At 42.7% G+C, this 27951-nt stretch overlaps 1 protein-coding gene and 1 pseudogene across 1 annotated transcript; one reads left to right on the top strand and one right to left on the bottom strand.

Moving 5' to 3' along the window:
• The first annotated feature begins 219 nt into the window (after positions 1-219).
• On the top strand, positions 220-19410 carry mybbp1a (MYB binding protein (P160) 1a). The gene is made up of 26 exons (XM_039005322.1): positions 220-430; positions 862-957; positions 2472-2555; positions 2691-2765; positions 4868-4975; positions 6126-6316; positions 6422-6589; positions 6819-6936; positions 7250-7539; positions 7620-7730; positions 8714-8839; positions 9038-9244; positions 9328-9436; positions 9585-9672; positions 9917-10080; positions 10247-10369; positions 11467-11595; positions 11875-12048; positions 12268-12425; positions 16393-16612; positions 16769-16900; positions 17031-17099; positions 17303-17416; positions 17653-17757; positions 17855-17979; positions 18747-19410. Exons 1-26 carry the CDS (start codon positions 227-229, stop codon positions 19051-19053), a joined length of 3795 nt encoding a protein of 1264 aa, XP_038861250.1. The 5' UTR covers positions 220-226; the 3' UTR covers positions 19054-19410.
• Positions 19411-20857: 1447 nt separating this feature from the next.
• LOC120056992 lies at positions 20858-24315 on the bottom strand (annotated as a pseudogene).
• Between the last annotated feature and the right edge of the window lie 3636 nt (positions 24316-27951).

Here is a 27951-nt window from a genome sequence, read left to right as displayed (position 1 = left end):
GCCCAATTCTTATCTATTTCCACTAATGTGTCTTTTTGACCAGTCAGCTCAGTTATTTTGCCAATAATTGGCTAAACGGTCAGAATTGGGCTGCCTGTGTAAACCAGCAAAGAGCTAACAAAAGCTGGATGGCTCGTGAAGAAAAAGGACTTCCTTTGAACCGGGAAGAACATGAACCCGTTTTTTTAGGTGCTGGGGTCATACACGCTTTTCTCTAAATTGTCACATGGCATGCATGGCCACTACGATGCATTTAGATATGGGAGAGATAGAAAATGAACCAGTGCGACCAAAAATGAAGGATGCAAAGGGTATTCTCCAACAGAACCGCGAGTTCCTGGACTTCTTCTGGGATATCGCTAAACCTGAACAAGATATACGGCTGAAGGCCATTGAAAATCTTATACAATATCTGAAGAAGAGTGAAAAGGTTGGTGTGTTTCGGTCTGCTCTCAGTTGCTAGCTAGCTAACATAGTTTAGCAAAATAAGTAGGCTATCGACCGTAGTTAGCTAGGCACATTGTCACATTATGCTATTGGTGGGTGTTGCACTTTAGAGCAACCCATAACGTTATCAATTTCCAGTTTAGTACAGCTGTAAAACGCTGAGCAGTATGGCTAGCTAGTTAGGCTAACGTTGCTAACTACTGGAGATGGCCATGAATATTATTTCACACATGGCCACGTGGGTTGAATTGTGAGCTTTTATTGCTGGCATGCGTCTTACTCTAATTCTATCAATTTGAGTTGTTAAACTCTCTTTAGAAGGGGTAGGTGCTACCACACGTACATTTTATGTTAACTTTGTGGAGCCATCCAGTTCTTGACATTTAGCCTTAAGGTCTTGTCTTTCCTTTCTAGCCAGATGAGCTGAAGTACACTCTGAAGAGACTGGTGGATGGCTTGGCACACACCAGAGAAGCTGCCCGGCCAGGCTTCAGTTTGGCTTTGGGACAGGTAATGCAATCAAAAATGCATATTTTGACAAACGGGTAAAACAATGTTAATTGTGTAGATAGTCCTATAAGAAAACCAATGGTCCAAACCTCATGTTGCTATCATAATCCGTTCAAAGTTATTGATGTTTTTCAGTTGTGGAAAAAGTACCAAATTGTCATACTTGAGTAAAAGTAAAGATATGTTATTAATAGAAAATGCCTCAAGTGAAAGTCACCCAGTAAAATACAACAGGAGTAAAAGTCTAAAAGTATTTAGTTTAAAAAAATACTTAAGTATCAAAAGTAAATGTAATTGATAAAATGTACTTAACTATCAAAAGTAAAAGTATAAATCATTTCAAATTCCTTATATTAAGCAAACCAGGCTGCACAATTTTGTCGTTTTATTAATTTTTATTTATGGATAGCCAGGGTCAACATCATTTAAAAACAAAACATTTGTGTTTGGTGAGTCCGCCAGATCAGAGGCAGTAGGGATGACCAGGGATGTTCTTTTGATAAGTGTGGGAATAGGACAATTTTCTGTCCTGCAAATCATTCAAAATGTATCAAGTACTTTTGGGTGTCAGGGAAAATGTATGGAGTAAAAAGTAGATTATTTCCTTTAGGAATGTAAAAGTTGTCAAAAATATAAATAAATTACAGATACCCCAAAAAACTACTTAAGTAGTACTTTCAAGTATTTTTAACTAAAGTACTTTACTCCACTGGAGTTGTTACCCTTGTAAGATGGCCAAAATTAGGGTGACTAAATCAATGAAGGCCAAAGGAGGAAAAAATATGAAAAATTGCACAGCATCATGTCAGCTAGGCTGGATGCTGTGTGAGAATGAAGGCTACCTGACAGGCTGACCTGTTGATCTCATCATTCTTCTAGAATCCACAGGACATAAAACAATATAGAGGTAAGATAAATGTTGCTTTTGAGACGTGACATGTAGTATTTTAGTATACCGTTTTCATATTGATGCAAATTTCCTGTTCAAAGATTTTGCACAAAACAAGCGTATCTGTGAAATGTCAATGGAGCACTGAGCATACAGCAAGCTCAAGTTCTCAAATCCTTTTACATTTAATTCAGCTAGTGTCATGCTAAGTTAGATTTTTTGCAACCTATGGAAACATTGAAGACGACGACATGTAAAAACCTCAAGTTGCAGTGAGAAAGCTGCACTGCTCTGTCAACATAGTTCTGTGCTTATCGGATGTATTAGGTTACAAAATCCGACTGTGGATCTATACGGTTAATTAAAAGACCCCCTGAACAATTCAGAACAGGAAAAATCATATTTGTCTTGGTAAACTATTTATAACATAAGGAAGTGAAATTTCATCACCAAAGTGCGTTTTCACCCACTCATGGCAGTTGGTGGCCACCCTACCTTGCATCTAATGGCTCAGCAAAATCCTGCGTCTCTTTGTACATGTCTAACGAATGAGTTATTAAGGTGTTACTACATAACACGTAAGATGTGACATGTATAATTTCTCTTTCATTGTTTTGGTTGTCAGGTCCTGAGCGTGTTTGAGGAGGTATCTCTGCGTACCGCATTTGATCAAATCAAAGAGAAGCACAACTTGGCGACAGTGAAAAAGGTGAGCATGTGATATGACTAAAGTTAGATGCTGTGTACCATGGTAAATATTTATTAGTCATTTAACTAACATCCATATACTTAATTTAATCGGCCAATGAAGATCTCCATTTTATACTGTATCTTGTGTTGACAGAAACTCATCAGAAATGCTGCTTTTGGGAACTTCTTTGGTGTGCTTGCCTTGTCTCAGTCCACACGCCTTCCAAAGGTAAGAATGACACCAGGTAACCCAAGGGCTTGGCAGAGAAGATTAGTATACCATGTTTGGTGCAGATAATGAAGGAGCACATAGACGGGTTGGTTGTTTAGCAACAAAACTGACGGGTGCGGAACTATGGGGCAAAACAGACGGGGTTGGCTTAGACTGTTTACAACATGTAAACTACACTGAACAAAAATATAAACGCAACATGTGAAGTGTTGGTCCCATGTTTCATGAGCTGAAATAAAAGATGCCAGAAATGTCCCATTTGCATAAAAAGCTTATTTCTCTCTGTTGTGCACACATTTGTTTACATCCCTGTTAGTGAGCATTTCTACTTTGCCAAGATAATCCATCCACCTGACGGGTTTGGCATATCAAGAAGCACACCTGTGCTGGGGACAATAAAAGGTCACTGTAAAATGTGCAGTTTTATCATATAACACAAAGCCACGGATGTCTTAAGTTTTGAGGGAGTGTGCATTTGCCATGCTGACTGCAGGACTGTCCACCAGAGCTGTTGCCAGATAATTTAATGTTAATTTATCATAAGCCGCCTCTAACGTTGTTTTAGAGAATATGGCAATGCGTCCAACTGGCCTTACAATCGCAGACCACATGTATGACGTCGTGGGGGCGAGCGGTTTGCTGATGCGAACAGTGTGCCCCACGGTGGGGTTATTCCATGGGCAGGCGTAAGCTACGGACAACAAACACAATTGCATTTTATTGATGGCAATTTAAATGCACAGAGATACCGTGACGAGATCCTGAGGCCCATTGTTGTGCCATTCATCCTCAGCCGTCACCTCAGGTTTCAGCATGATAATGCACGGCCCCATGTCGCAATGATCTGTACTATTTCTGGAAGTTGAAAATGTCCCAGTTATTCATGGCCTGCATCCTCACCAGACATTTTATTTTTATTTATTTACTTAACCCTTTTTCTTCCTAATTTTGTGATATCCAATTGGTAGTTAGTCTTGTCCCATCGCAACTCCCGTACGGGCTAGGGAGAGGCGAAGGTCGTGAGCCATGTGTCCTCCAAAACACCACCCTGCCAAGCTGTACTACTTCTTAACACACTCGCTTAACCCGGAAGCCAGCCGCACCAATGTACAACAGAAAAAGTACAACTGGCTACGTGTCACCTGGCATGCGCACGGCCCACCACAATACTCAGACATGTCACCCATTCAGCATGTTTGGAATGCGATGGATCGACAGCGTGTCCTAGTTAAAGGCAATATCCAGCAAATTCTCACAGCCATTGAGGAGTGGGACAACATTCCAATGGCCACAATCAAGAGCATGATCAACTCTATGTGAATGGGAGATGTCGCACAGCATTTCATTTTTTTATTTAACTAGACAAGTCAGTTAAGACCAAATTCTTCTTTACAATGAGGGCCTACCGGGGAACAGTGGGTGTGCTTGCCCTGCCTTGTTCAGGGGCAGAACAACATATTTTTACCTAGCTCGGGGATTCGATCCAGCAACCTTTCTGTTACTGGCCTGACACACTAACCACTAGGCAACCTGCCGCCCAAAAATCAGGCAAATGGTGGTCACACCAGATCTAGTTTTCTGATCCACGCCGCTACCATTTTAAAGGTATCTGTTACCAACATATGTTATATCTGTATTCCCTGTCATATGAAATCCATAGATTAGGGCCTAATGAATTGATTTCAATTGACTGATTTCCTTATATGAATTCTAACTCGGTAAAATAGTTAAATGTTGCATGTTGCGTTTTATTTTAGTTCAATATATATTTAGTCTCAATGTTTTATTCTAGCCATAATAGCATAGACATGACATCAGTCAAAAACTAAAAACAAGACATATCAATAGCAAGATACAATGAGCTGAAATGAGCCACCTTTGATTCCCCACATTGCAGCTTATTGTCATTGTTGCTAGCTATCTGACCGTTCAGAATCATAGCAACGCACGCCTTCCGGCCTCGTCAATGCTTGCATCATTTTCGTGAAGTCAGCCAACCCAGTCTATATGTCGCTCTATTGTTACTGCGGAACCTAACTTGTCTCTAATTTTCAGACTTCAGTGTGTTTGGTATGCTTACTTACCTGTGTGTGTGACAGGAGCCACAGGTGGTGCTGGAGTGTGTCCAGCTCCTCCAGAGCCTCTCGCTTCACAGAGAACACCTGCGGGACCTTCCCAGGAAGGCCATGGTGGACATCTTGTCTGAGGTGAGTGACTCAGCCAGCTCTACTTCATACCGTATCACTCTTTATGGTTCAACGTTAACTTTTTTTCTCATTGGCCCGGTTGGGAAAAAAATCTGCTGGCCCGAACATGGTGTAGTTTTTAAATGCATTGGGACCATGCAGGGCCTATAGGTTGGCATGCTTTCTCGCTGTATTCAGCTATTAATAAGCTATATCTGGTTATTATGGTATTGAAGTTGTGTAATATTCTTTAGCAATCTAAGTTGTTACTCCATTCTTTAGAATTATATTAATTGCATACATTTTTTATTCTAAAAAATGTCATTAAGATAATTTTTTCCTACTTTCCAAAATAGGACGCTGCCCCTTTTAAGACGTTCTGCATTCCAAAAGAGATATCGTCATGGCTACAGTAGGCTAGCCAAGATGAATGCCAGGTGTCTTTTTGTAGCTTTCTTTGTGCAGACTATCAACAATAGCCAGCATACTGCTAGTCTGTTCACTATTTCTCTAAAATATATAAGCTCAGCCAGTAGATTGGGGCTCCCAAGTGGCGCAGCGGTCTAAGACACTGCATCTCAGTGCTAGAGGCGTCACTACAGACACCCTGGTTAGAATCCAGACTGTATCACAACCAGCCCTGATTGGAAGTCCCATAGGGCAGCACACAATTGGCCCAGCATCATCCGGGTTTGGCCAGTGTAAGCCGTCATTGGAAATAAGAATTAGTTCTTAACTGACTTGCCTAGTTAAATAAACAAAATATTGATGGGCGCTTGTTTTTTCTCTGGACAGCTTGCGTGTGCTGTGTGTAAAGGCATCAACTCATGTACTGCTCGAGTGCTCAACAAGTTGTGACTAGCGGAAGCGTCGTGGCGCTTGAATGAATGGCCAATCATATTGTTCAAATACAAATAGCATGACTTTTCTGCGTGTAGTCTTCAATGGTTTAAAATGGTGGACTACGACATAGCAGGTAAATGTTGAGCTGGAACATGCTGAGAAGTTACTGGCCCTGACAAGATCCACTGGCCCTTAAACATGATTTTACCCGCCACGGGCCATCTTTAATGTCGGACCCTGCTTCTCATGGGGTCCCAATGTGATAAATCCTGGTGTGGAAGGGTGCAGTCAATATGACCTGTGTTTGGTGTTGTTTGTGTTTCTCCAGACGTCAGAGGAGGTGTTTGAGGAGGTGCTGTTGGGAGCTCTGCAGACAGACCTGTCCTCCGCCTTCAGCACCCCCGAGCAGCTGCAGCTCCTCCTGGTGGCCATGCAGAAGTTCCCCCAGGTGCTCAAGCCCAAGAAGCTGAAGAAGCTGCTGGGCACCTCCACAATCATTACTGTGGACAATATCCCTAAGTGAGCAGCTTTTTACCACTATGTCTAGGTTTCTTCTTCCATGGTCATGGTGACACACACACACACACTTTGACTAAATGTACAATCAAAACCTGTGTTCCCTAGGTTAACAGAGGTACTGAAGATGGCGGCCCGCTCTGTCAAAAAGGACCGCCTGCTGCCTGCGGTGGCTCTGGACCTGCTGCAGATCTCTCTGAAGGAGGACAACTTTGAGCTCTTCTGGAGGGAGACAATAATCAAGGGAATGTTGAAAGACCAGCCAGGGCCCACACAGTAAGCACAGTACTGTGGTTAAAAGACTATTGCTCCCCACTTACATTTGGACCCTGAACCTGAGTATTAGATGATTGAAATATGTTCTGTAGTCAAGACCCCTGTCATTTTTCAAATTTATTGCAAGCACCCCCCCCTGCCCCCCATGTACATGTATGTTCCTGTTTTCCTTCCTTTGTTGCAAATGTCCGTAGCTGTGCCAACATGCAGTCTTCTCTCTGTGCCACAGTTACCTGAGCTACCGGCTGCTGGGCAGTGCCCTGCCCTTGCTGACCCTGGTCCAGCTGAAACAGGTGCTAAATGGAGAGGTGATGAGGGCCTACGGGGAACACGTGGTCTCTGCTCAGGTCAGTCTCCCATCAAATGTCTGACTCCCGTCAAATGTCTGACTCCCGTCAAATGTCTGACTCCCGTCAAATGTCTGACTCCCGTCAAATGTCTGACTCCCGTCAAATGTCTGACTTCCGTCAAATGTCTGACTCACGACAAATGTCTGACTCACGACAAATGTCTGACTCACGACTGCACCAGGTCATAGAAATACATAGTAATGCTGCAGGCGTCTTAGTCACAGAACATGTGTAGCAAGATGCTCACTTATCCAAAAAGTTAGTTTTTAATATAATGACTTACAAGTATGCGCTCACCTCGCCCCCTCAGCTCCCAGACCGCTTCAAGTTTGCCCCCGAGATGGAGACGTACGTGGGCGACTTCCTGCAGGGCTGCGATGAACCGGAGAAGCAGCTGGCGGTGGTGGTGGCCTTCTCCCTGCTCACCAACCAGGGCTACCCCGTGGTGCCCTCCTTTTGGAGGGTTGTGCAGCACCTGCGGCCCACCGCCCTGCAGAGCTACGTGGACTGGCTCAAAGACATGTTCCTCAACCCCCAGCTGGACAGCTGCCTGGACTTCAGCACCCGCAGGCAGAAGGAGAACCAGGAGGGCGGAGTCCAGTGAGTAGAACCCTTATAGCATGTCATAGAACTATTAATATATGCCTTTCCAATGAATTGCTGACTGTCTCTATCCTTAGGAGAGAGAACTGTATATTCCGTCTGAGGAAATGGATCATTCCGCGCCTCACCTCCATCGTGGAGAACAACCAGCTGAAGAGAGAGGAGGATCTAGTGATGGATGTAGCTAGGTGAGAGATCTCACTGCAGGGAAAACATCATGTCACTGACTGTTTGCTGCTCTTCCAAGTGATTTTAAATAATGCCTTGGTGGTATCACTTGTGAGAGCAGCAAAGGGTTATCTTTTTCCTGTGCCAAGTTGGATGTACGTAATAATCTTAACATTTATATCACTACAACCAATTTATTCTTAAGGGCAGTTTATATTCGTAATGTAGCGATTCGCCGATACTCACCGTTTCCCGATTCAAATGTTTAAGACAAGTGCATTGGTCTGCGGACCCCAACCGGATCCAAATGTAGTATGGTCACTATGCCAGGGTTCTCCTCAAACAAGAGGGGTGCTGCACCACCACGTTGGCTTGGCTGCCTCACTATGTAAAGATTTCACAGCAAATGAAACTGATATTTAGTAATGATAAGAGTAACAATCTTTGATCGCCAATGATGTTGTTGTGAATTGCGAAAAAGGCCGTTCATAAATTGAGTTTTCCTCAATTAATTCAGCCTACTGCTGAATTATCTCAACACAAATCCAAGATTGTTCTATATATTCATTGTTCATAGCTAATTTGTAAACAATACATATTGATACATTACTAACGCAAACACTTACTGTAATCTGCAAAAATGACAAGCTAATTTGTGGGTGATGGTGATTTCAGAACTAAAGTGCGGAGACAAAACACAGGCTACATCCCTCCCCCAATCTGGTAGTGGGGTGGTAGATACCTAGTCTCCCTTATGACTCAGCTCAGGTGCCTACATAGTACAGACACCATATACACACACAGCTCAGGCAGATTGGGCTTAGAGAGGCCCAGCTCCATCAGCATCAGATTGAAAAATGAATGTGTTTATGCAACAAATGTTGGTGCATTGAATTGTTTCAAACTAAAACGTATCGGAGCCCATTTATCAAATCGTCTTGAAAGGGAAAGATGCACATCCCTAATAGATGCTAAGCCATTATTTTATCCTCTATTGCACCAGGTTTGTCTTTTTCCACGCATTCTTTAATGCTAAGAAAGCTACCCCAGACATACCTGAGACAGAAGCCACTCTGTCAGTGCCCCTGGATGAGAAGACCAGAGTCGTTGTCATCAACTCCTTCTTTGGGTGAAATAACACATTACACTATCACTTTACCAAACACAAGCTGTGGGGTAAAATATGAAGAGCATGGCTGGAATAGTCACTTAACTTTTAAACATGTATGGTTTTAAAGGGGAAATTACATGAAAAGCCACAGCATGAGTTAATTTATGTTACTCTGCACACCCTATCAACACGTCTCTAACCTCCCAACTCCTTCAGACTCCTGCAGCACATGAACCACCTGCCTTTGCTGGGTGACTCCCCCGAGGCGGCGGCCCGCAACCAGAGGCATGTGCAGGGTGTGACGGGTGACGGCTCCATGTGGATCTACTGTCTCGTGCAGTATGCCGACACCCTGCTCAACCAGCCAAAGTATGCCCAGAGCACCCAGCCCTTCAGCCCTGAGCAGAGACAGACCTGGGACAGGTATGGACCATGTAGAGATGGGGGATTTAAAGGTTGGTGTAAGAAATGTAAGCCAGTAGTGAATCTGTTGTTATGATATCTAGTATGCTGGCGTCAGTAAGGACTCTAATGAAGAAATCTAAGAAAGGCCAGACTCCAGAGACCTCTGCATTCCAACAACTCTTCCTGCTGGTTGGCATTCACCTGTTCAAGGTAAGCAATTAACTAACAAATGAGGGAAGAAAAATAATTGTTAAAGTATTATGGATATTGTAGATAAAAAAAAAAAAATGTAGATACATAATTGTACCTTGTTCTTTCCCCACACATTTCTGTATACGTGTTTGCTTGTACCGTAAAGGCTCCAGAGGATTTGGTGGACCTGATGCAGGATCTGCAGAACTGCATGGAGAAAGCCCACGAAAAGAAGTCCAAGAAGAAGGCAACAGGTAAGACCACATCCATCCATATGCCATGTGTCAGAGCCAACAAACTTTACAATCCACCCCGGTCTTCATCTGTGACAGGGAAGGAAGTACTCTCATAAATTGAACAATCTATTTATCTAGTTCCCCTCCATACTCTTTCACAGGTTTACAGTGACCGTAAGGTTTGATAAATACCGCCCTCTATGTTTAATATGGTAGCCCTGGGTGTGATGTCTCTTTAACCACATGTCCTCCATTGATCCAGGTTCTGCAGGAGGAGAGGAGGAGCCCCACTGGGCTGAGGTTGTAGTGGACATCCTGCTCTCACTCCTGTCCCAGCCCAGTAGACACATTCGCCACGTCTGCAGGACTGTCTTCGCCAACATCTGTCCCCACGTCACCGCCAGAGCCCTCACCGCCATCTTGGATGTAAGTGTAGACTAAAGAATACTTTACTGTTGCAGAGCTGTAGTTTTGATATGTTACATTCAAATAATACATTGTGTTCACTGATGGTAAAACTTTAGTTGATTTGTAAAAGTGCTTGTGGATATATTACAGGAATGTCCATTAATTAGAGGCATTGTGTATTTAGGTTCTGGACCCAGATAAAGATGAGGAGGACAGTGCCGTCGTGGTAACGGATGATCAAGACTCAGACAAAATAAAGAAGAAGGACATTAAAAAGAAAGGAGAGGAGGATGAAGGAGAGATCGAGGTCAGATCAGTAGTTTCACACCTGATCAGGTCCACAAAAGTGTATTCTAAATATTATTATGAACCGGGTAGTTTGAGCCCTGAATGCTGATTGGTTGAAAGCTGTGGTATGACACATGACTTGTTTACTGTTCTAATTACGTTGGTGACTAGTTTAGATGTCGACTGATTTTTCAACACCGATACCGATTTATTGGAGGACCAAAGAAAGCCGATACCAATTAATCGTCCGACTTAAAAATATATATAATAAATAAAATGAAAACATTTTTTGTTGTAATACTGACAATTACAACAATACTGAATGAACACTTATTTTAACTTAATATAAAATCAATTTAGTCTCAAATAAATAATGAAACATGTTCAATTTGGTTTAAATAATGCAAATGTTAGGAAGAAATGGTCTTCACACAGTTCACAACAAGCCAGGCGGCCCAAATTGCTTGCACTGAACGCAAGAGAAGTGACACAATTTCCCTAGTTAATATTGCCTGCTAACATGAATTTCTTTTAACTAAATATGCAGGTTTAAAAAAATATATACTTGTATATTGATTTTAAGAAAGGCATTGATGTTTATGGTTAGGTACATTGGTGCAACGACTGTGCTTTTTTCGTGAATGCGCTTTTTGTTAAATCACCCGTTTGCGAAGTAGGCTGTGATTCGATGATAAATTAACAGGCACCGCATTTATTATATGCAACGCAGGACACGCTAGTAATAACATAATCACTCGTTAACTACACATGGTCGATGGATTTTTTTTCCCTAAGTTTAATGCTAGCTAGCAACTTACCTTGGCTCCTTGCAGCCACCAGGTCCTTTTGATGCTGCACTCACGTAACAGGTGGTCAGCTTGCCACGCAGTCTCCTTGTGGATTGCAATGTAATCGGCGTCCAACAATGCTGATTACTGATTGTTATGAAAAATTAGGGCCGATTAATCGGTCGACCTCTAGACTAGTTTATGAATGTATTTTAAATGAAGGATATATTTAAGCAATAAGACACCTCGGGGGTTTGTAGTATATGGTCAATATACCATGATTGCTTATATTTTATATCCTAAATATATGTATTACTTGCTTCCTCAGAAGGAGGAACACTCGGATGCATCAGACGACGACTCTGAGGGTGAAGATGAGGCCATGGAGGAAGGGGGCGAGGTGGATCAGAACTTCCGCATTGAGCTGATGAAGGTCCTACAGAACCAAGGTGCTCTGGTAGGTGTCATTCCTGTGATTGATATTCTGTTCTACCTCTGGGTTTGTATTTACTGGTAACTCTAAGGTATCACTTGTAGTGCTCAAGAAGTGGTTGTTATTAGCCTTCATTTTTTTTTAAATGCATTTTGTAGTAAGTCTCTGGATACGTTTCTAGAGGTTTCAAGGTTGAAACTCTCATTCAGTAAAGTGGAGGATTCAAAAGAAAGGACATTGATACACAGCGCCGGGGTATTCTAGACATTAACTGGATTGGGTCTTTCTTCTTGCCCGTCACAGGCCACAGAAGAGGATGGCAGCGATGACGACGAACTGGACGATGAAGCCATGATGAAGCTGGACGGCAGCATCGCAGCGCTGTTCCTTGAACAGAAGAAGAAGATGCAGGCTAAGAAGGATGAGAAGGACAAGCTAAAAAAGGAAAATACCCTCGTCAGAGACTTCAAGATCAAGGTCTATTTCTGTCTCATCTGTTTGGATAGAGAGATGAGTTCTATGAGTGGATGGTGTGATGTTTCCAATGCTCCATCTAGTTGCTGGCTTCAGGGCACATACTAATGACTGTTACACTAGCTACGAGCAGTGCTATTTCTAACACTGCCTCTTGTTCTTCTGGTGCTGGTCCCCCCTATGTTCATGGAGCGCTGCCCCTGGTTCTTTGCTGTGTTCCAGGTGCTGGACCTGGTGGAGGTGTTCCTGGCCAGGCAGGGCAGCAGCCCCCTGGTGCTGGGCATGGTGGAGCCCCTGCTCAGCGTCATCGAGAGCGGCATGAGCTCTGAGAGCGACCAGCAGGAGCAGGACTTCCTCCGCAAGGCCGCAGACATCTTCAAGTACGGCATGCTAGTGCCATTAGACACACAGCCACTACGATCATTTTTTTTTCATGTAATTTCTATAGGCAGTTTAAAAATATTTTATCAAATAAAATCAGCATATCAGCCAGGATCGGAATGTCACAAGCGCATCTGTGTTTGCGCACATCACCTGCATAGTGCAAGACGAGTGGGCCGTTGCTCAAGGACAGAGAGACAGTCGGACATTGCGTTAGCAGGTAGGCCTATAAACTATGATAGAGAACAGATTAACTAGGTAGCCAATTCAAAACATATTGTACCCTCTAGTTAACTGTTAAGCTATTTTTAGCATGTATTGATGTTACAAAAAACGTTCCACCGACTCTCGCGAATAAGGCCATACAAAGTAGATTTACTTTTTTAAACATTTCATATGACTAATTTAAATTATTATTTTTGATGAAACTAACTTCACGTTACCATGGTATTAGTTGGGATTGGGTTCAATCGCTGTGAATCTAATCATGAACATTTAATTGTAGAAACAAATATTAGATGTTGCCTTTTGATTATGTGGCTTCAAAACTTGTTTTATAGATCCAGTTGATTTGAGCATCCAATGTATGAGACATTGTAACACAATCAGCCTGCAAAGTAAACACTTCTAATGTAGCTAAGATAAATGACTGAACTAGAAAAGGTTAATTTCCTGAAGATGTGTGGGCCTACCATAGCCATTTAATCTTTTGATATTTTGAATGAGCAAATTATTTCAAAAGGCAACTTATTTGTAATGTTGCAATGTTTTACATCAAGGGTGGTCAATCCTCCAGGAGAACTAATGGTTGTGCAGCTTTTTATTCCTGTCCCCCTCTAACAAATCACAGTTTAGAAATGAACTGCTCAACCAGACCTTATTAAAGCGCTTGATCAAGAGCCTGAACACCCAGTAGCTCTCCACACTGAGGGCTGACCACATGTTTTTCATACAGTTGCCTAGCAGGTGTTCTACTTTGTGGGGGGTTAAGTGCATTGCTCAATGACAGGAGATGGTACATGGGATCAGAGAGCAGCCTCCCAGTGTCGATACCACATAACTCATACTTTTTTTATACAGTGCCCTCCGTAATTGTTGGGACAGTGAATATATATTTTTTTGGCTCTGTACTCCAGCACTTTGGATTTGAAATGATACAATAAGTGAGAACGTTAGACGCGCACATGTCACCCCCCCAGACATGCTAACGTCTCACCATTGCAACAACGGGTGGTTAGGATTTTTGAGGGGGTATGATATTTGTGCGTCTAACTTTCTCACTCATCCTTATTCACGTTTCTTTCAGGACTATCCGCAGTCATGGTAGCATGTGCATTTAATATAGAAGTGTTTACAATCATATTCTTATTTACAATTGAAGTGACTCCAATGACAATACATTATTTACCATTCATTTCTATTGTGCACAAAATAGTCTACCACAACCAAAACAAATGCATCCAACAAGTTTGTAGAGTCACAAGCTTGATGTAATCATTGCTTGCTAGGAATGTGACTGAATATTACACTTCAGACTACTTTAATACACAAATGAAATTGGCCCAATACTATGTACAAAAAGTGCTGTAATTTCTAAACGGTTCACCTGATATGGATTAAAATACCCTCGAATTAAAGCTGAGAGTCTGCACTTGTATCATTTCACATCCAAAGTGCTGGAGTACAGTGCCAAAACAACAATATGTACATGGAGATGCCGCCAATTGTTGATCGTGGAAATTTGGTTAAGTCATAATGTGTATGAATCCTGCATATCAAAATCATTGACTGAGTACAGAATGCATCCCTACTCGTCATACAAAAAATGATATCAAACAAGAGTTCAGAGTGTGATGTTAGATATGTCCTATCAGCAAGTTAAAGGTAGTTTTGCGAGCCAATGCAAACTAGTGTTAGCACAATGACTGAAAGGCTACAGATACAGGAACATACGCTAGAGAACAATGCAAGTGGATCCATAGCTTCCAATCACTCCTCTTGTCCCAAATGGCACCGCATCCCTATATACAGTCGTGGCCAAAAGTTTTGAGAATGACACAAATATTAATTTCCGCCAAGTTTGCTGCTTGTCAGATGTTACTATGGAATACTGAAGTATAATTACAAACATTTCATACGTGTCAAAGGCTTTTATTGACAATTACATGAAGTTGATGCAAAGAGTCAATATATGCAGTGTTGACCTTTTTCAAGACCTCTGCAATCCGCCCTGGCATGCTGTCAATTAACTTCTGGTTCACATCCTGACTGATGGCAGCCCATTCTTGCATAATCAATGCTTGGAGTTTGTCAGAATTTGTGTTTTTTTTGTTTGTCCACCCGCCTCTTGAGGATTGACCACAAGTTCTCAATGGAATTAAGGTCTGGAGTTTCCTGGCCATGGACCCAAAATATCGATATTTTGTTCCCCGAGCCACTTAGTTATCACTTTTGCCTTATGGCAAGGTGCTCCATCATGCTGTAGAAGGCATTGTTCGTCACCAAACTGTTCCTGGATGGTTTGGAGAAGTTGCTCTCGGAGGATGTGTTGGTGCCATTCTTTATTCATGGCTGTGTTCTTAGGCAAAATTGTGAGTGAGCCTACTCCCTTGGCTGAGAAGCAACCCCACACATGAATGGTCTCAGGATGCTTTACTGTTGGCATGACACAGGACTAATGGTAGCGCTCACCTTGTCTTCTCCGGACAAGCTTTTTTCCGGATGCCCCAAACAATCGGAAAGGGGATTCATCAGAGAAAATGACTTTACCCCAGTCCTCAGCAGTCCAATCGCTGTACCTTTTGCAGAATATCAGTCTGTCCCTGATGTTTTTCCTGGAGAGAAGTGCCTTCTTTGCTGCCCTTCTTGACACCAGGCCATCCTCCAAAAGTCTTCGCCTCACTGTGCATGCAGATGCACTCACACCTGCCTGCTGCCATTCCCGAGCAAGCTCTGTACTGGTGGTGCGCCGATCCCGCAGCTGAATCAACTTTAGGAGACGGTCCTGGCGCTTGCTGGACTTTCTTGGGCGCCTTGAAGCCTTCTTCACAACAATTGAACCGCTCTCCTTGAAGTTCTTGATGATCCGATAAATGGTTGATTTATGTGCAATCTTACTGGCAGCAATATCCTTGCCTGTGAAGCCCTTTTTGTGCAAAGCAATGATGAAGGCACGTGTTTCCTTGCAGGAAACCATGGTTGACAGAGGAAGAACAATGATTCCAAGCACCACTCTCCTTTTGAAGCTTCCAGTCTGTTATTCAAACTCACTCAGCATGACAGCAAGATCTCCAGCCTTCTCCTCGTCAACACTCACACCTATGTTAACGAGAGAATCACTGACATGATGTCAGCTGGTCCTTTTGTGGCAGTGGAAATGTTTTTTGGGTATTCAGTTCATTTGCATGGCAAAGAGGGACTTTGCAATTAATTGCAATTCATCTGATCACTCTTCATAACATTCTGGAGTATATGCAAATTGCCATCATACAAACGGAGGCAGCAGACTTTGAAAATTAATATTTGTCATTCTCAAAACCTTTGGTCACGACTACTACCTCTAACTAACTTAAAGGGGCAGCTGAACATTTCTCTCACAAGTGACTCATATGAGTACATTGTGCCTGATTTGAGCATGGAACCCTCAAACCGTTTATTCATGAACTTTTAGTGATTTCTTGTCATTAAAACAAACACTCATCAAATACTTTTATTGTGTTCCCAAATGTCGGTGCATTAGAGCCATGTATAATAGTGTTAACGGTATTAAAACATATTAACACAAAGTACCAAGCTATGTATTAGATGTAAGACAGGATTTGTTTTACTTATATAGAACAGCTTGTCAGATGCAGCTGCATTGAAGACTGATCTATTCCTGTCTGAGTAGACAGATTGTCATGTCAAGTTTTCCAGTATTATTCTGCTATACTGATCAGTCAGTAACGTTATCCTCTACTCCCCCAGGAACCAGCTATGCCGGGCCAAGCAGTACTGTAAGACCGTAGGTGACAGACAGGGGGAGCTCCACGACCTGCTGGAGAAACTCATGACCAAAGCCCAGAAGCTCTCGGACTCCTCAGTGTCACTCTACTTCTTCAGTGCATCTCTGTACCTGGTCAAGGTGCTGAGAGGGGGGGTGCCCGGGGCCTCCGCAGACAGCAAGACAATTCTATCAACTGAGGAGGTAAGTCTCTTTACCTTTCAGATTTCACTACAGTGACAGAAGTTGGTCCTTAACCAACCACTAGATTGAATCTGAATGTACGCTGAGTATTTACTATTATTGTGTCTTTTGTGTAAAACCAACCTGTTGATATGCTGAAATCTCCTTGTGCTGCAGTTGAGGTTCATGGGTAACGTGGACGTGGAGAGGGTGTCTGACATCTTTAAAGGGGCTCTGCGCTCCTTCATGACACGCAGGAAGAGCCCTCTGTCAGGCCTGATGTTCATCGACCTCTTCACCCGCTTCCCTGTGAGACAACGGCAACAACACTCTTATTCTATCTACACTGCCCTCAAGGGACTGTATAAACACTTGAAGATGCATCATTCTTTTCCTCTTGTGGCTGATGTAACTGTGATTATCTTCTGTTTGTGTGTAGGTTCTGTGTGTGAACCTATTGGAGACTGCAGTGGAACACATCACAACAGGAATCAGAGAACACCAACAAGTAAGACTAGCAGGCTCCTCACCTCAACAATTAGGAGTAAAAATAAGCATCTAACCATGGGTCAACTTCTACCAACTCCACTTTTAATACAATAATGACTAACCTAACTCTTACCAGCCAATAATCCTTTCAGCCTGATGGTAACTACCACTGATCTGCAGAATAACATCTGCACATTGAGGGTTTGACTTTGTGTTCCACAGAGCCAGGCTAGTGCCATGGTGCTGCGGGGGCTGCAGAGCAGGGAGGTACAGCAGCTGTTGGCGGGCGACCCCTGGGCAGGGCTGCTTCAGAAGGCGGTGGGCCAGGTGGCAGCGGTAGGCATCAAACACCTCACCCAAGCTTAGACATTAGAGAACATGTCACTGTGTGAAACTGCAAACCATAGGAATCAATCTCTAGATCACATCACATTAAAAAACTCTGCTCAACTAACAATTGTTTTTCATGCAGTTCAATCTATAGGTTTGTCTTAAATGATAAATCATCTCTCTCTCCCTTGGCTGTCGATTTTAGACGTTACTGATATGATTGTGGATGTTGTTCTCCTCAGAGTCTGGAGACTGTAGTTGAGACCGCTAAGAACAAGGTGGTCCAGGAGAAGTTGGTCAAAGCCCTGGAGCTTGGCCTGTTCCTGGTCAAAAATGTCAACCAGCAGGTAAACCAACTCTAATTTCACCACATTTCCCTGTCCTACTAACATGGGAGGATTTTTGTAGGTTCTTTGACCTACCTTTGTCTCCTGTGTTTTACAGAAACTGTCTGTGGCTCTGGAGCCCCTCAAGAAGGTTCTTCAGTCCATGAGAGAGGTTCTGGGCTTCAGAAAGACGGGGCAGATGGAGGACACCTACTGGGCTGTCATGAAACACTTTGGAGTCATGTGAGTAACTCTGCCACATTATCACTGTCATGTCATAGGGAATGAAATGTACCAACAATACTCATAGTAACATATAATTATTGAGACCTACTTGACAGGTTTTTTTGTTGTTGGATGTGAGCAATGTTGATACTTTCCACTAGTTCAGATAATTGGTAAGAGCTGCAGTGGCAGTATACCCATAGAGCAGGTTGGTTAGTTGTCCTTCAAGGGTTTCTCCAACTTTTTGGGGCAGGGGACCCCTTTTTACACACATCCAAAGTCTTACAGGAGCAATTAGGGTTAAGTGCCTTGCTCAAGTGTACATATTCTTTTTACCTAGTCGGCTCGTGGCTTCGAAGCAGCGACCTTTTGGTTACTGACCCAACGTTCTTAACCGCTAGGCTACCTGCCACCAATTTGTGATAGCGAATTCATCAGGAACCCCGTCATATTCAGAACAACTCGAGTGAGATACAAGGAGTTTTACTATGACTTCGGCAGGCGAACCTAGTCTCGGGCCCTGGGAAGGAATATTGTAAATGCCTGCCTCTTGGCATCGGAGAGAAGATTTTGCCATGAGGCAGAGAGAACTTTGACTAATTTAAGCTTTAAAACTGCAGTTTGTGGATACCAATATCCCATGTTGCCCAGGAACATACATTGTAAACTACATTATTAAAAAAAATATATATGAATATTCCTAACATTTATTTTGAGATCTGGCCTGCGGACCCACTGAGAACCTCTGCTCTAATACCATGTTTTTGTGGCTCCATCTTTAACAGAAAGCCCAAACGGGACAGGATCAGGAAAACCAAGGAGGACCAGGCTGAGCCGACCGCTCCCAAGAAGAAGAAAGGATTCCTGCCCGAGACCAAAAAGAGAAAGAACCGCAAGAAGCAATTGCCTGTCTCTGAGCAGGGGGCAACAGATGCCAACACAGTCCCCTTGGGGAAACCAGAGGAAGGAAAGAAGAAAAGGAACAAAAATAAGAAACAGCCAGGAGAAGAGACACCTGGACAGGGACTGGCCAAGAAGGCCAAGATGACACAGTCTGCAATCAAACAGAAGAAAAAGAAGCAGACTATCTAGACTGTATATGTGTGTACTCTGTACTCTGGTTTTGTAACTTTTCTGTTGATATATTTTTCATAAGGTCAGGGTGAGAGAGAGAGGTTTGTGGCCTGTGCTAGATTGTCTCTGTAACCTTCTCGTCTATGAACTAACAAGATGTCATTGGCCAGGATTCAATCAGGTTATGCACATTTTAAAAGACATATGCAACGTTTACCTTGAAAAGATACATGGTGTGAATCCTGACCTTTTGGCATTATGCTAGTGCTTTAATTGATATGTTAAATGTGTTGTATAACCTGATGTGGAGATGGGGCCTGACGCTCTGGTTTTGTAACTTTTCATAAAGTAATGTTGAGAGGTTTGTGGACAGTGCTAGATTGTCTCTGTAATCTTTGATTCCTCTTACACCGTCGGTTCTCTGGAGTGTTCAAGCCTTTGACATAGTATTACCAAGTCATTGGCCAGGATTCAATTAGGACATCAAAGTTTACCTTGAATGAGCTCCCCAAACGAGGGAACATTGCATGAATCCTGACCTCAAGCCCATTGGATGTGGTACCCTATAGTGCTTTAATTGATATGAAACATTTCATACAGTAAGTTACAGAACAGAATTTGGGACAGTGTTCACTTTATTGGGTTGTTAGTAATTCTGCCAAAACAAGGTTCCATCTCAACCCTATGGAGCTGGGTCGCTGTAGGCAGATTCTCTGTTCTGTCCTCAGTATATTGAGACTGGAAGAGAAAGTGGTGCAATGAGGAACGGTCTGCGTTGCACCTCAAAGGTAAAATACTCAACCCCAAATAGAAAGAACATAGTACAGCAAATCTAGAAATAACATGTTTTTCCACAATATCTTGACATTTTGATTACCTATTAAAATAATTTTTCAGGATACACAATACTAGTTCATAGAGATGGGAGCTGTGCTCAGGCTGGAGGACATGTAGCTGCTGCGGCGTGACCGTGTCGGACTTCAGTCTGAAATGATACACATCACAAATAGATGTAGAACTTCAATCAATGCTTAAATGGTTGTGGGTGATGTATGGGAGCTTCTTGTATGTGGTGATCTTGAGACATTTTACTAGACAGGAGTTCCTGGTACTCTTGACTATAGTGTGTTATTTGCTGTAAGAAGAGCATGATTCATGGGTTATGCTGCACATGAAAGTGCCTCATATCAGGGTTGAAATCAGTCTGTTTTCTAACAGCTGTGTACCCGACTTGAGGGTCAGCATCTGCTCCTGATAGGTCTGTGGGAGCTGGAGTGGGACTCAGCCTCATCCAACTGGATGTTCTACAACGGGAGAGGTCTGATTATTTAACACTGTGGTGAGCATTTATCAGGTTCTGGTTAACCCAGAACTAAAATTGTGCGGAATTTGGTTAGCTGCTCCACGAGATACTACTGGGATACTTAATGAAATCAACAGCTCAGATTATCTTCAAGATAACCAGGGTCTTGAGCCTCTCAATCTGCACACACGCAGATCCTCTTTGGTCTGGGATGTCATGGAGAGCTGGGGTTGGAAATGAGAAAAAGGAGATGTGCCATCACCAGTCTTAGTGTAACATTTGGGGTTGGATGACAATGTTTTAACAGAAACAGTCCCGTGTAGGGTAAAACATACAGCATATTCTGAGTGCAATACTAAGAACATCCACTTGAGGGGGAACGAATCAGGTATAAGAATGACATAATGGATGTACTGGTGTTTGCAATCAGTTATAGGTAGATACTGCCTGGCAGACTTCAGATAACTTTATATTGCGTTAACATAATACTAGCTTGATCAATTGAGAAAATATACTACTGTAGGTCACTGCAGGGTAAATACACTATCCTGCTTGCTGGGCCAGGGCTTTGTAGTGGGCCTTGATGTCCATTAGGGCATAGGTCATGTCCTGGGCCTGGTCTGCGTTGTCCACGGCAATGGAGAAGGCTGACCTCACACTACCTGTCACAATGTTCCTCACCTCCTTCACTTTCTACAACACAAAGCGCAACAGGAAATGTGTAATGTCTGTGCAATTGTTTTAACCTTGTGGATATGACAACATATAATAAAGCTATTGTTTAATGTTCATACCATTATCTGAGCAGTGATTTACAGTCACAACTGAACTCTGGAAACACATTGGGCATGTAGCCTTTATTTGAACACGGTTCAATATGACTTTGGTAAATGTTCCCTGCTCTTTGTTGATCCCCATTAATACTGTAACAGTGTTGTTTTTGTTGCACTTACCGACCCATATTGTCCCTCCTGTGTACCAAAATGAAGCTGTTTTTAAGGATGCAGAAAGTGTACAGAGAGAGTCACACAGGATCTGTAATGTAAATTCTTAATGTTGTGAACACTTATGGAAGGTCAGGTTCTGCAGTGGTGATTTAGTGAGAGAGAGACCAGCAGCGGTGCTGAGTGCTGGCTCTCAGCTTGTCTAAATCTCCATAATTGATGGGGAGACATTTTAATGCAGCGCCTGGGCAGGGGACCATCTTCAGAAGACTCGGGAAGTAATGCTTTTACTGGTTGAGTACAGGAGCAGATAAGGAACGGTGCATATGTAGAATTTGAATAAAACTATTGCTGGGAAAGTATACCAAGTGGAAAACATGCTTCAATGTTTTCATGTTTGCTAATTTTTGAGAGCCTAAATGTGCACTGAACCACCCGCCTTGCAAGTTTAGCGAGAATGTTGGAATGTTTCAGTAAAATAGTTATGTCATCATGTACTCACAGCATCATACACCTGCTTTGAGAGACCGATCTGATCTTCCAGTCCACCAATGTTGGTTTGAAGCTCGAAAATGCTCAGGTAGAGGTTGTTCACCTCCTGTTAAAGCATGGGAATAGTGGTTTTCATAGCCATAACAGAATGTCATTCATTATTTCAATTGTTTGAATCAGCAGAGGCTGGTGGAAGGAGTGATTGGAGGATGTGCTCATTGTAACGGCAGGAATGGACTGAAGGGAACAGAGTCAAGCGTGGTCTCCATATGTTTGATAGTATTCCCTTCCAGCTATTACAATGAGCCTGTCCAATAGCACCTCCCACCAGCCTCTGTTTGACTAATCTTTCCATAGTTTGATGACAACACCATGATGTATCCATACCTCTTTTAATGTGGTCCAGTCCATCTCTAATGACTTGGTTTGGGCAGTCTCCTCAAATCTTAACATAAAACCAATATAAGGTTTTATATCAATGAACTTTCAGTCACATTTATGCATTAAGTTTAATATATTATCAATGTCTACAATTCTGCTTCATGAGTTTAAAGGATAATATATTGTGTACTCGGCTGAAACAAAATGTGGGTATTTGTTATCATTTTCGCAGTATCAATTGAATCTCAAGCTCTGTGATGATTGGATACAGATTCTCTTCAGAACAAAAGTCTCAAGACTCTGCTGCTGGAGAACAATGAAGGCTATTATTAGATTTTGCTCCAACTGAGCATTAAAAGCATTGATCTGCCGAGGTAATTATAAAGAAAAGTCACAACACCTACATGAGGCTGAGAGACTTCGGGCGGCAGGTAGCCTAGTGGTTAGAGCGTTGGGCCAGTAACCGAAAGGTTGCTGGATCGAATTCCCGAGTTGACAAGGTAAAACTCTGTCGTCATGCCCCTGAACAAGGCAGTTAATCCACTGTTAGGCCGTCATTATAAATAAGAATTTGTTCTTAACTGACTTGTCTAGTTAAATAAAGGTTCAATAAATAAATACAAAATCTTCAGACCTGGTGCGGCCAGCAGATTATTCATGTATTGAACATTACAGACTAGTAGACCAAACTGTATATACTGTACTGTGTATTATGGGGTCACAGATTATTTCATTATGGCCCCACTGTATTGTGAGGTAATCGACCCTAACCCCACTCCACCTGCTCTGGACGTCGTCGATGAGGCTCTTGTAGTGCTCGATCTCGGTGATAATGGCCTCCTTGGTGGTGGACAGGCCATCGATTTGGGTCTTGTAGGTAGGGCCGCCCTCCCCCGGGCTGGTGAACATGGAGATATTGGCCCTCAGCACAGCGTTGGTCTGCTCCAGAGATCGAGCCTGGGGACCACAGAGAGTGAGAGAGGCCAGATCGATGAATACTGTACACACATAGATTTCTATTAGGTTAACACACAGACATACAGTCTGGTGATGTTCCTCTCTGGTGATGTTCCTCTCCATGAATGGGTCTGAATTTCAATGAGCTTGAATGATTTTGGACATTGATGTTCAGGACATTCCAACGGGCCCGTTTTATTTTGCCAGACCAAATCACATGCACAATATACAAAAAATACATGCGTAATATGTTTTAGCATGTTAACAATGTTGAATGCATACATGAGAATTGCTATCAATTCCATAACAAGGACAATCTGATACTATCCTCAATTGGGTTTCGATTGAAGCACAGACATTAATTATGGTAGGTCAATGTATGAAAAATACTCACAGGATTGGGATGTGGAGGATGTTGATGGGTAGATGGAATACTGATCAACATAATGCTAATCATTGTGTTTGTTCAAGCAGAAATACAAATATTGAGTTTAATTTGGTTGTTCGAGTACAAATGCACTTAAAATATTACTGTGATAGAAAAATGTATACAATTGCATTAAAAGTCTGAAAGTGGCTAAATACCAACATCAACTTTCACTGATTATTGATTATAGTCATTAAAACATAATGTCTGTATGACGTGTAATGTTTATGTGACATACCTTGTCAATAAAGGTGGCAAACCTTCAGCTCCTCCTTTTCCTTTAGGCGGGTCACCTGGACTGTGTCGAGGGAGGGCAGCGAGGGGTCGATGCTGGGCACGGGGCTGAGACCACCCACGTCACCACCCACTGCGGTGGTGGAGCTCAGAAAGGACGGGTTGCCTCTGATCTTGAAGACGCGGCCACCCAAGTGAGCCCTGAGTGGGGCCACTCCAGCCCTGAACCCTGCTGCCCCGCCACCACCTCCTCCTAGAGCCAGGGCATGTCCACCCATTCCCATCCCAAGACCACCTCCTCCACCTCCCATTCCCAGCCCCATACCCAGGCCTCCCCCCATTCCCAGCCCCATATCCGAGCCCTCCTCTTATGCCGAGCCCCGCTGCTCCACCCCCCCAATTCCAAAAGATCTGGAGAGGGCCAGTCCGGCCCCTCCGCCACCACCTCCACCGCTCCTGCCCCCAGAGAAGAGCCTGTTGCCCCCATAGGTGAACCCCAAACCTCACCACCCCCCACTGATTCTCAGGTTAGTCTCCGCCATGTTAGCAGCCTCAAAGCTGGGGTGTCCAAGATGAGTTCCCTAGTCATAGACAGACGTACTGCCAGCCTCCCAGGAGTTTATATACACTAGGGCTGCCCATTTGCTGGGGAGGCGGCTCACGTCACTGCAGGTAGCTGAGCTCACAGACAGGCCAGCGTCTGCCCGACAGGCCATCTAATCCCACAGATGTCGGGAGAGATACTGCTGCCCCCCAGGCAACCAGGGACTGATGTCTTTCCAGAAGCTCAGCCTCTCTAACTCGTGTTGCCTTGGCACTGGATGGATGTTTTTCTCGACAATAAGGGTGCACTTACTTTGGCTCTTTCACTAAAGCCGTTTAATTGCCTGGCAACGACTGATCTCCGTTTTATCTTCCAGTGTCATGCTATCAAGCTGTCGTTTTTGGAGATTGTACCGCTTCACTGAAGGCGTCGCTCATAAATCATTCACAGGGATCACTGCACATTCTTGGATTAGCATCCCCTAAGGATGAGCAGCAGGGCCTTTGACAGAGGTATATGGTATGCAACATGCTGCAACAGACTATAGGAGCTTCAGCATTCTACCCACTAGGAGGGTGGGAACGGATGTGCGGGTTTCCACAATATACAGTAAAAACGCTTTTTAACATCTAGAAAAGTGCATTCCAAATCCATCATCCTTTTGATTGGACCGAGTTCAGTTCTAGATCATCTCCTTTCTCCAATCCACTAGGCTCAAACTTGTCCATACACATATCAGCCCTAATGGCGAAAAAGTAAACATGCAGCTCGTGTTGAGTTTTTGCTTCCTTATAACTTTGTAATGCAAATCCAATTACAAAGAGTAAATAGCAGGGATCTATTTGTCCCCACAGTCGCCAATGAGATTAGTCTGTGGACAGATCCGGTGAGAGACTCCCAACAGTAGTGTGTCCTATAGGAGCTGAATTCCAGCCAGGTATTTATTTTATTTAACCTTTATTTATCCAGGCGAGTCAATTAAGAACAAATTCTTATTTACAATGACGGCCCCGGGGCTGTTTTTTTAGGAAACAATTAGGAACATGCTCTTCTGGCACCTGGCCAAGGGCCACAGCCTCACTAGTTACCACAAGGTCATTAAACTGCCAATTTCTACAATGTATTATTAAAATTGTATTCTAACCCTAACATTAACCATACTGCCAACCTTATGCCTAACCTTAAATTAAAACCAAATAGCACATTTGTTTTCAGGAATTTTTATGATAGCCAATTTTGACTGGCTGTGTTATCCAGTGGAAACCCACTGCCATAGACTCCTGTTAGAGAACCTGTCAAAGCACTCAAATACCCAATGATCCAATCAGGAGAGGTAGGTGTGACTTTAGATTCAATAAGATCAAGGAACCCCTTGGGTTACTGATGGAGCCAAGGTCGATTTAAGACACATTTTGGTTGAATATGTTCACTTGTGCAACTGACTAGGCATCCCCTTTCTTTGAGAGGATCATCCACTCTACCCTGAAAGTGAGGCTCAGAATGCACAAGAGTTTTCCAACATCACAATGTTCCATTAATATTACAAACTACCTGTAATGGTAATATTTAAGATGAATAAAGTTAATATTCAGTTTAGAGTAATTAACACAATGCTTAGCATATTTGTTTTCCGTTTCTGTAATATTAATGATTTCCATTGTTCTATTTGTTACTCATTTGTGTATGCCGGGTTGATGGTCACTAGACTTGATATGGAATGTTCTCATATCGTTTGATAGTGATTGACAGCAGAGTTACTGAAGGTACAAGGACCGATGACACTGATTATTATTGTATTGACGACATTATGAACACTGTGTGATTCTGTTGCAAAGTCAATGGTCATGTCCGAATACCCAAAGGCCTACTTGCGTTTTAAATAGTCAGCATTTTAGGTAGACCTATGTGACAAAAAGCTGTATAGTAAGCCAATGTGAAATGTCAAATTCAGCATGCTTTAAATGCTGGGATGTCATACTTATTTTGGCTTCTCCTCTAGTTTTAGAATTTGCTGCACACTATTGAGGACGATTATCGTCTTTTCGAGATTTAAGTGTCTAACAACAGGTGATAATCAGCTGAGGGGACGTGCTGTACCAAACTGATGAAATGGCTGGAATCAACGCAATGGCGCATTAGATGACACATTCTCAGTAATATGAGCCGAGTGCAGCCCAAACATCTTACTGCGGCTATAGCCTAGCATGCTGATATTTGTTGCTTAATGCATTCGTTAACAGAAGGGTAGACTACAAAGCAGGATCAAGGAGTTCGTTATCAATAGTTATTTCTGGTTGCTCATCAAAGTAGCAGAGCCCTCAGTACGTTCTAAATCGTATGTAGTACGATTAGTACACATCAGAGGCTGCTGCTGCTGGGAGGAGCTATAGGAGCACGGGCTCATTGTATTGGCTGGAATGGAATATGAAATGAGTCAAACGTGGTTTTCATGTGTTTGATACATTTTCATTTATTCCATTCCAGCCAATACAATGAGCCCGTGCTCCTATAGCTCCTCCCACCAGCCTCCTCTGGTACATAGTATTCAGTAAGTAGTAGCCTAGGCAAGCCAGATTTTGGACAAGGCCACTGTCTTTGGTTTTGACTGACTTTGTACAAGCGTCTTGCGCTGATGTGTAGATACCTTTTGGTAGCCTACTGTCTGATTAGAAAGGGCCTGTCTCCAAGAGACCCGTTAGACATTTTCTATGCTTCTGTTCTGGAGGCGTCTCCCTGAATTATTGTATTAAACTCTATTGATCTTTGATTGGTATTATCAATGACTGCTCTCCTTTTTGTTCACCTGGAAATGTTTTGTTACACCAGTATTCTGTTTGACGTAACGTGGCTCAAGGTAGAAAAGAAGACAAAATGTGACTTTCATGACAAAGAAAATAAGCATGAAGAAATATTTATGATGCCCCATTTATTACATTTCAGAGGGTACATTATAAATACTGGACTGCTATAGGCTATTAGGACTCACAGCTATCTGGCACATGAAATAATTAAATCTGGAATAGTGCATTATTACAAACCAAACGCATTGTGCCCTACAAGAAGTCACACATGCTAGAACCTACAGTCATCTTAAAGACATTAAAGAAAAGATTGATGTCCTTTATATCAACAACCAATAAAAATGCATAATTTTAATTAAACTATGTATCTCTGAAAATAATTATTTGAGGCCATTTCTAAATACAGTCTGCACTGCCTAACCGCAACAAATGGCAACTTAAACCGCTTGCCACACTTTTAACAAAGCCAAAAGCCCTAAGTAGGTTTGTGAGACCTTGTCAAACATGACATAAAAGCTTTATTTGATAGCTCCTACAAAACGTTTTGAAAGGGTGCCAAAGCACATGCCAATCAGAGAGTCTGGTTCCTCTTAAGGTATCTTCCTACATCTACTTGCTCTTCGTTTGAAAGCGTTGTACAAATAAAATCAAATGGATTGAGACTAAGAGGAATGCAAGGTCGCCAGAGCATATTACATGAAATGTGCTATGTCACCCATTTCAAGCCTGCCAATATAGCAACTGAATGATTTATAAAGTGAAGCTTGTTCTGTGGAACTGGTTTTAAGAAGTTTGAGTGAACTTTTGGGGCAATATTTCTTTAGGTAAAAATC

The sequence above is a fragment of the Salvelinus namaycush genome, chromosome 12 (genome assembly GCF_016432855.1).
Source record: "Salvelinus namaycush isolate Seneca chromosome 12, SaNama_1.0, whole genome shotgun sequence".
Classification (NCBI taxonomy): Eukaryota; Metazoa; Chordata; class Actinopteri; order Salmoniformes; family Salmonidae; genus Salvelinus; species Salvelinus namaycush.
Note: the sequence above shows the minus strand (reverse complement) of the source record. Positions and strands in the feature narration are given on the sequence as shown.

Bases quoted from the DNA above. Each gene is read 5' to 3' on its own strand.
- mybbp1a (XM_039005322.1), top strand. From the start codon at position 227: ATGGCATGCATGGCCACTACGATGCATTTAGATATGGGAGAGATAGAA. The intron at 958-2,471 runs GTAATGCAATCA...TTTGGTTGTCAG, and splicing joins TCAGTTTGGCTTTGGGACAG to GTCCTGAGCGTGTTTGAGGA. The intron at 2,556-2,690 runs GTGAGCATGTGA...TTGTGTTGACAG, and splicing joins ACTTGGCGACAGTGAAAAAG to AAACTCATCAGAAATGCTGC.